This window comes from Cornus florida, unplaced genomic scaffold (assembly GCF_030987335.1).
Source record: "Cornus florida cultivar Cherokee Brave unplaced genomic scaffold, ASM3098733v1 CherokeeBrave_3.0.0_Hap2_Chr06, whole genome shotgun sequence".
Classification (NCBI taxonomy): Eukaryota; Viridiplantae; Streptophyta; class Magnoliopsida; order Cornales; family Cornaceae; genus Cornus; species Cornus florida.
This window is the reverse complement of record NW_026775576.1, coordinates 32,507,463-32,516,886: the sequence shown is the minus strand read 5'-3', so window position 1 is coordinate 32,516,886 and position 9,424 is coordinate 32,507,463. Positions and strand designations below refer to the sequence as shown.

Genomic DNA, 9,424 nt, shown 5'->3' with positions numbered 1-9,424 from the left:
TTTGTTTTCCCTCTTCTTTCATAGAGGCTTGGTAAAGTTCAGCCAAATACTTAGGTAAACAACAAATACTTCGTCAATGCCCTGTCATTCCACACCGATAACAAGTATTATCATGTGCCATGGGAGGTTGGGCCACATCATTCCCTTTTACTTGTTTCATTTCATTCTAATCCCTCATTTGGGGATATGGTGTGAATCTTTGATTGCGAAAGTTTAAGGATTAATATCCTTCACAGTAATAGGAGTGATTCCTACCATGACCATATTCATTATTGTGGTAGTTATTTTTACCACGACTATATTCATTATTATAGCCATTTCTAGCACTACGATCATGTCTATTACCACATCCACGTCCACGGGATGAGGCAACATATGTTTCAGGGATCGATGTCGATCCAGTTGGATGAGATTGGTGGTTTCTTAACAAAAGCTTGTTATTTTGCTCTGCCACAAGTAAACATGATATCAACTCTGAATATTTTTCAAATCTACATGCTCGATATTGTTGTTGTAAGAGTACATTCGCGGCGTGAAATATGGTAAATATTTTTTCCAACAAAAATTCATTAGTTATGGTATCATCACACAATTTTAGTGTAGAGCTGATTTTAAATAGGACAGAGTTGTATTCAGCCATAGTTTTAAAATCTTGCAACCGCAGTTGCTACCAATCAACTCGACCTTTTGGGAAGATGACTGTTTTTTGATGATCATATCTTTCTTTCAATTTTTTCAACCAACTCAGTGGATCTCTTTCAGTGAGATATTCAGTTTTTAGTTTCTCACTAATATGGCAACGAAGGAAAATCATAGCCTTCGCTTTATTTTGTAATGATGAATCATTCTCTTCTTTAATTATGTTTTCAAGACCCATGGCATCTAAATGGATCTGAGTGTCCAGAATCTAAGATAAATAATTTTTGCCAAAAATATCCAAGGCCACGAATTCCAGCTTTGTTAAGTTTAATATTTTCATAATAACTAGATGTAACAACAATATAAAAATACAATTTAGCATAGTATTAAAATAAACATATATCTTAATAATAAAATGGCATTAAGTGAAACAAGAATATAATATGAATTATTATAATTTCAATATAATTAAACAACAAAGACGGTAAAATCAGCCATAGTGAATAAATTATTAAATAATAAAGGAGGTAAAACCGGCCATAATTAGTAGATCATTAAATAATAAAGGCGATAAAACCGATCATAATTAGTAGATCATTAAATAATAAAGACGCTAGAACTGAACATAGTTTTAAATAATAAAAGCGGTAAAATTGACCATAGTTAGTAGATTATTAAATAATAAAGGCGGTAGAACTGACCATAGATAGTAGATCATTAAATAATAAAGGTGATAAAACCTATCATAGTGTGACCACATATATCACTTAAGTGGACAAATTAATTTCATGAATAATAATCAATAATTAAGATTTTTTTACTCTTAACAATCTATCAAAATTAATATCACAAAAGGAATATATAGATTTAAGACAGGGAGAGAGCTTTTTTATTCAAATCTTAGATGACTAAAGCCTGTGCTGATAATGTCTTATAACATCTTATATATATATATATATATATATAAAGTAATATTATTGAGGGAGACATCTATGGACAAAAATAGAAGCTTTCAATGTAAGTTCCTAATGTAGCCTTTCTCCCCACGCCAAGAGGTATGAGGCTTATCTTTGAAGCCTTAAAATGTGGATCCCACCTTTTTTGGAACGCAAGGTTGACGCAACCCTCGTTTACTACTAGTACCATAGAAAGTGGTTATCACCGTAAACCAGTCCACCAAGATTCAAAATTAGACCAGGAGTTCGTAGCATTATTTTTCGCTCTCTCATACACAGGCGCACTGTTCCAAGCTCGCGGCAATGCAACATGTCGACCGGCGACGATGCCACCACCACCGGACCAAACCCCACTCCACATATACAAATATATCGTGATTCTATCTCAAGACACGGTTCTCATTCTCCAAATCCTACCCAAACCCACCAACTCCGCACCTCCGACTACATCGACTTCGACAACGAAGAACTCTTCAACTCCATCATCGACCTTACCGCCGATCAACACCACGAACACCAAGGCAGCCGCTCCTCTCCTACATCAAAATCATTCATCAATTGGCTTCCCATCCTCAAATTTTTCGGTGTTTCTTCATCCAATTCTTGCCATGGATCCTGCTCAATCTGTATGGATGACTTCGAATTGTATTCAGGGGTGAATCAATTGCCGTGTAAGCATGTTTTTCATTCAGATTGTATCGTTCCGTGGCTTCGTAGGAGCAATTCGTGTCCCTTGTGTCGGTACAAGTTACCGGCGGAGCAAAATCCGAAGAAGTTGAAGAGGTATGCGGTGAGTTTGGGGGATCAGGAGGGCGGATTTCATGATGCAATGTTAAGGAATGGGTATGTTCAGGCAAGGATACGGTCGTCTTCTTCTTCTTGGTCGCTTAATGGGCAGATTGGGAGTGGTTTGGCAGCGGCTGGAAATAGTGAGGACTCGGTTTCAAGCCCGTTGGTGCAAAGGGAGAGTGATGCTACGGTTGATGAAGATGGTGACACTTTCATGCTTGAGTCATGACTCCTTTTGGGGCTTGAAAGAATTTTATGTTTTATTTGTGGATACGTTTGGGAACTATATATGTTAACTAGAAGCAGAACACCAATTTCTCATCTATATCAACTACATGGTTTAAAGAGTCAATCTGTGATAGCAACAGTTGCTATTATGACAGAATATTTTACTGAAAAAGAGTAAAGTTGTGATAGCAACAGTTGCTGTTATTTAGAAATGATAGATGGCACTAGAAATTGACCTAGTCATGTGCCCTATTATATTGTGCTAAGTGTTGAAGAGACGGTAGCTCGCTTGATGTACCAGGGGTAGCCAGAAATTTTAATTTGGGGTGATTAGTACTATATAACTTAAATTTGACATTATAAGCATATATGATATTATTGTTGTTTTTTATATACACACAAATACTATAGTTTATCCTCTTTTCCATGCACCTAGGACTCCCCAATGGAGATTGATATATAGTTTTCAATATTTTTTGGAAATACCATTTTACAAAAATGTTTGACAAAAAATATTCATGAATTTTTCTTAATCAAGAGGGAATATTAGGGATTTTTCTCCCTTTTATTTTTTTCTCTATTTAATTAATATAATAACATGTTTGGGAGCACTTAATCCTCCGATTACAAATCCAAAGCTGATATTATTTTTGTTGGGTGGGGAAGGGGTTCATGGTCCACCCTGGCCCACCCCTAGCTCCACCCCTAGACGTACTTCAGTGTCTACTGGTTCAGTTTAACGTTATTAATTGAATTTGATATGTAATTATCTTAAATTTTAAAGAGTTTTTACATGTCTGCTTGAATCTAATGGATTCGTTCACAATTTTACATGGTACTCCAATGTAGAAACTTAGCGTTGTGAATGGATTCATCTAAGAAAATAGTAGCCACCTCAAAAATGAACCTATGCGAAAAAGATATTGTGAAGTTCATTTTATTTATTTATGGTCCAATTCAAGATGATTGGAAGTTTTACACCAAAATGCTAAGTAGATTGTGAATGATATCATTGAAAGCAAAGAGATAAACAAACGGGCCCTAAGAGTATTCTTACATCACTTTTTAGAAGTTGAATATTATGTTCGAATTTCAAATCTTTGATTAAAATCACAGGCACTTACCATAATTACAAAAAAGTTTATTACAATAGTTGAGGTTTAGAATTGTGAATCGACTGAAATCTTCTAAATTGAATATCATATGATGACTAGAAGAAGAATGTCTTGCATTGATTTAATTGTTTTAATGTACAGGTTCTGCATGTGGTCTCCATTATCATTTCTTTGCATTTGTTTCTGTTAGCAAAGTATGTCATAAAGCCAAAGATCCATTGAGTCCTTTGCATTTGGTTGAGCTGAGTGTAGAACAGAGTTTCTTGCTTGATTTTACAAGTGATGGATGTATAATTTAAATACCCATGGATAGGGAAAGAATGTTAAAGTAACGCACTATCTCACAAGATTGAGATATGCTCTACAGACTAAGATAATGATTACAGATTACGATAAGGATTACAGACTAAGATAAGGATTACAGATTACGATAAGAATTAAGCCTACGGAGTATGATAAAGATTAAGACGACGGGAACTCTATGTAACATCTTGACCTAAGCCTTATAAATAAAGGGGGCTAATCAACGTTTTGAGGTACGCAATAAATCCTAACTCAATTTCTTGATTTTTCCAGAGAGATATTACTTCGCACACTGACTTGTTCGTCGGAGTCTACTCCACCGGTAACACACCGGTGTTGGTAGGATCACCTTTTCTTCTCTTTGTTCAGGAAGTCAGATTAGATTCAGGTTGTGTAGAATCCACCATCAACAACAATTGTATGAGTTCTCGAGAAAAAATGTTTCTCTTACTCTGTATTTCTCTTACTATGTATCCTTCAAGCTGTTCTTCATGTGCCTTTATAACCTTTAATTACTATTGTTAGTTCCCATGGCACAAATGTGTAACCCCATTTTTATTTGCTACAATACTTAAGCCCTAAAGGGTTTAATTTCAATTTTGTCAACTAATTTAAACATGTCTTTTGGTTTGATTTAATGGAGTGTGTTAGGTCATTAGGACTTAGGATGACAAATTTTGTAGAACAAAGCTGAGTTTGTCTTTTGTTTTAATTTAGTTTTGAAACTGTTCAAAAGTTAGTTGGTGTTAGTAACCTCCCATGGTCAAATATGAGATTTGTGATGTATTCAAAGGGTATATTGGTAATCTTTGTCTACAAGGGTGTAAAGGTAAAGTTACACACTAATACATTCACCAATTAGGGTTCATGAATTGCATATCTAGGGTTTCAGTGTTTACGTTAATTCAATCATTTAGATTCCCTAAATTGCTATAAACTTGCATGGAAAAGATTTTGGAAACTTCCTCAAGGAACATGTTGTAAGTTAGGGAAAAAATCATCTCCTGGTCACCTCTCACCGGAGGGTGTCCATGGAGAGTAAAAAGGGTGATGTGCCATCTTCAGTGAAATCTTGAAATTCAGTGGAAAAAATATAGAGATTAAAATTATATTCTATTTTTCAGTGATGGTATTACATCCAATTTATAGAATAAAACCTAGCTAAAGTAGGTAACTAATTACCTACCAATTAGCCCTAAATCAGGGAAAAAATAAATCAATCATACAGCTGTACTATAAGAGATAAAATCTCAACACTCCCTCTCAAGTTGGTGCATAGATGTCACACACACCCAACTTGTCTAAAATTTTTGAAAACACTTGATTTGAGACTGCTTTGGTGAGAATGTCAGCTAGTTGTTCCTCAGATCGAATCTTAGCCAACTCAACAATTTTTCCATCCAACTTCTCCTTAATGAAGAATCTATCTATTTCGACATGCTTCGTACGATCATGTTGAACTGGATTATGGGCAATATCACATGCTGCCTTATTGTCACAATATAGTCGAATCGGTTGCCCAGGTAAATAACCCAAATCTCACAAGAGATGTCTTAACCACAAAGTTTCATAAAGTCCAAGCGCCATACCTCTGAATTTAGCTTCTGCACTCGAGCGAGCAACAACATTTTGTTTTTTACTTCTCCATGTAACAAGATTACCTCCCACAAAAGTGAAGTAACCAGAGGTAGATCGCCTATCATCTATAGCTCCAGCCCAGTCAGCATCAGTATATGCATCTATGTTTTGATCACTAACATTTTTAGTGAACAAAATTCCTTTTCCAGGAGCAGATTTCAAATACCTCAAAATGCGCATAACTGCATTCATATGTTGCTCTCCAGGATCATGGATAAACTGGCTCATAATGCTCAATGCATAAGCCAGATTCGGTCTCGTGTGTGTTAAGTACATCAATCTCTCTATAAGTCTTTGGTGTCTTCCTTTATTAGCAGGTACTTGGTTGGACTCAACACATAACTTCAGTCCTTCTTCCACTGGTGTCTCAGCTGGTTGACATGCTGTCATGCCAGTCTCTTGTAATAGATCTAAGGCATATTTTCTTTGAGATAGAAAGATTCCTTTATTAGATCGAGACACTTCAATCCCAAGAAAATATCTCAAATGACTTAAATCTTTCATTTCAAATTATCTGGACAAGTACTTCTTGAGAGCCTTCATTTCTTCATGATCATTCCCTATAACCACCATGTCATCTACATATACAATGAGTGTAGTTATCTTACCCTGTTGTTTCTTCAGAAATAACGTGTGGTCTGAATTGCTCTGACGGTAACCAAAGGCTATCATAGACTTTGTGAATCTTTCAAACCATGCTCTTTGAGATTGTTTCAACCCATATAATGATTTCTTTAACTTGCAGACCTTTCGACTATACTTTTCGGGTATCATGCATCCTAGTGGGAGATCCATGTAGACTTCTTCAGATAATTCACCATGCAGAAATGCATTCTTCACATTGAATTGTTGCAATGGCCAATCCAAGTTCGCAGCTAAAGATAACAAAACTCGAACTGTGTTGATTTTGGCTATAGGTTCGAACGTCTCTGTGTAATCGATTCCATAGGTTTGGGTATAACCTTTCACCACTAATCTTGCTTTAAAGTGTTCAATTGTGCCATCGGCTTTATATTTCACAGTGTAAATCCATCGACGTCCAACTGGTTTCTTTCCTGGTAGAGGATCAATGAGTTCCCAAGTTTCATTTTTCTGCAAGGATTTCATCTCCTCATTCATAGCTGCCTTCCACCTAGGGTCAGCTAAGGCTTCCTGCACACTGTTAGGAATAGATACAGTAGATAATTGATTTACAAATGACAAATTTGATTCTGACAAATGATGGATCGACACATAATTGCTCATGGGATACTTAACTTTACTAGAAAGTTCGGGTTCATATGTGGGTTTATGTTGGTCCTATGGTTCTCTAAAGACTTGTTTGCCTGTTAATGTCAAAAAGCAATAAAAAGGTGTTGGTTCAGTGAGTTTAAATGCTTGTCCATCAGTATTGTGGGTTATTATATGTTATGGGGCAGCAATGCCATTTACATGAGTGTGGCAGATTCTTCTCTCCTCATTTAACTAAATTGGATGTCTATAGCAGAATTCAGTATATAAGGATTCTGCAACAGGTGCTTACAGGGGCAGTTTAGTACTTTCTTAGATGTATTCCATTAAGTCTCGTTTGCCTATTCAGCTGCATTGCACTGAAGAACAGTACCTTAATCTACATTGTGATTAATACAGCCTCAACATATGTAGTGTACTGCATGGTATATACAGCTGGTGCATGGGTGGTTTTTGAGCTGATCTGGTATATTCAAGAGTGTGACACGTGGTGGTGGTCCTAAAATATTGTCCTCCAATGATGCTGCAAAGCTTAGAGGCTAAGCAAAGAAATGTTCTTCAGTGTACCTCACCTATATAGTGCTTTTTTGTTGGTGCATAAGATGTCACTGTATGGTATGAAATTAAGGGTAATATTGTCCTTTCACTGAGAGAATGTCAGTAGGGCCCATGCATAATCATTGGTTGAGAGGTGATAGCTAGAGCTGAGATGAAATGCAGCCAATGAATTGCATTGTTCTTTATATATGTTGTTAAAAGAGTCTCTAGGGGTGTGACATCCATAGCTAGGATCAGCTGCAGGCTTGTTATAACCTTCCAATGCAGACCAAGCTCTGATACCAATTGTTGAACCAAGAGGGGGGGGGGGGGTGAATTGGTTAAACTTTCTTTTTACAAGTCAGCAAAGTAGGTAGATAATACACATTCAAGCATTAACACAGATTTACAAGGACACCCTTCCAACAAGGGAAAACCTTGGTTCTTGGCTTTAGCCAATAAAGTCCACTACTAGTTGTATGTATTTTGTTACAAGCTCAGCTGTCTCACCCTCTGCACACACCCAAGCACAAGAATGAAAGCTAGTTTTCACAACCAATACATACACTAGATGATTTCAGCACACATACACACTCCCCCTGTCCTAAGCACCCTTGCTAGGACCAACAAAGCTCGTACATCTCATCTCATACATCATTACAGGTTGTAAATACAATGTTCAATATATTCTACAAGTAAAAACAAATCATTCAGCACAAAACACCAAGTTACTGCCTCCAAAACACTCTACTGCTACAGCTAGGGTTTGAGGGGTAAAATTGGAATTTCTCTTCGAGATCAATTCACCAGTAGCTTCCATAGTCTTGACTCACTGAATTATTCATGTTCATAACTTTAAACAATCAAGCATAGCATGAATATACCAATCAAGGTTCAGTCTCAGGTCTTGAGCAGCACACTACTATGCTGAAATAGAGGTTTTGCAAGGTCACAATCAGGCACTGTCTAAATTTTGCATCATGGTCAATTTCAACAACTGAGATTCATCAAAATAAACTTGGTAACACATAGATAGTCCATAACATAGCTAGCCATAACCATTTTGTACTTGAATCACAGCAAACAGTAGAAAATCAAGCTTAACAACTGATCAAAAAGTCCAAAATCCATTTCAGCATGTTTCAGTTCAAAAACAGGTAGTGAGCAAATGTGAAAACATTAATTGTACCTATAAAAGTCTTCAAAACTGACAATAACAGCAGGCAACAAAATCTCACTACTCACACCAGCTTTTTCATCAGCAATTTCAACAGCAGCAGTAATGCAGTAGGAAGAATTCACACAGAAGATGAGTTAATCAATTTTCCTACCTTGGAATCATCATCAAGATGGAGCGATGATCTAAAAGTGAGTAGATTTCAGAGCATTTTGTATTACCTTATATGTTTTGCTTTACGATGTATTCAGGAGTTTTGGGTTTTATAGTTTAGTGGACATAGGTATGTTGATAGATTTCATGATGTTTCTACACCTTTAGGCGATGTTGCCATTGTATATGAGAGTGATGGGCCTGTGACATTAGATTTGGTAAACTTATGCTGTGTTACTTGGGATGGATTGGTTATATCACTACCATGCCCAAGTTAAATGTTTTGATAGGATTATTGTGTTCACCATACCTGGTCAGGATATGTACGTCATCACTATGCCATGTTCTAAGGGGGGCACTAGCACTTATTTGTTCTATGTGGAGGAGGAAACAGATGAGGAGATTACTGTGGCATTAGATAGCATACCAATCGTACAGGACTTTCTGGATGTTTTTCAGGAGATTCCAGGGTTGCCACCTAGTCGCGAGATAGACTTTGTGATTGACTTAGCTCCGGGCACTATGCCTATTGCTAGGGCACCATATAGGATGGCATCAGTGGAGATGCGAGAGCTGAGGGATTAGATTCAATAATTACTCAGTCAGGGTTTTATTCATAGGAGTACTTCACCCTGGGGAGCACCAGTTCTGTTTGTGAA

At 36.7% G+C, this 9,424-nt stretch overlaps 1 protein-coding gene across 1 annotated transcript; it reads left to right on the top strand.

Annotated features, from left to right (window-relative positions):
* Positions 1-1,786: 1,786 nt before the first annotated feature.
* LOC132314831 (uncharacterized) lies at positions 1,787-3,043 on the top strand. The gene has a single exon (XM_059813636.1). The coding sequence runs from the start codon at positions 1,906-1,908 to the stop codon at positions 2,611-2,613; it is 708 nt and encodes a 235-aa protein (XP_059669619.1). The 5' UTR covers positions 1,787-1,905; the 3' UTR covers positions 2,614-3,043.
* The last annotated feature ends 6,381 nt before the right edge of the window (positions 3,044-9,424 follow it).

What these genes read in the sequence shown, in the direction of transcription:
- LOC132314831 (XM_059813636.1), top strand. Translation starts at nt 1,906, where the DNA reads ATGTCGACCGGCGACGATGCCACCACCACCGGACCAAACCCCACTCCA.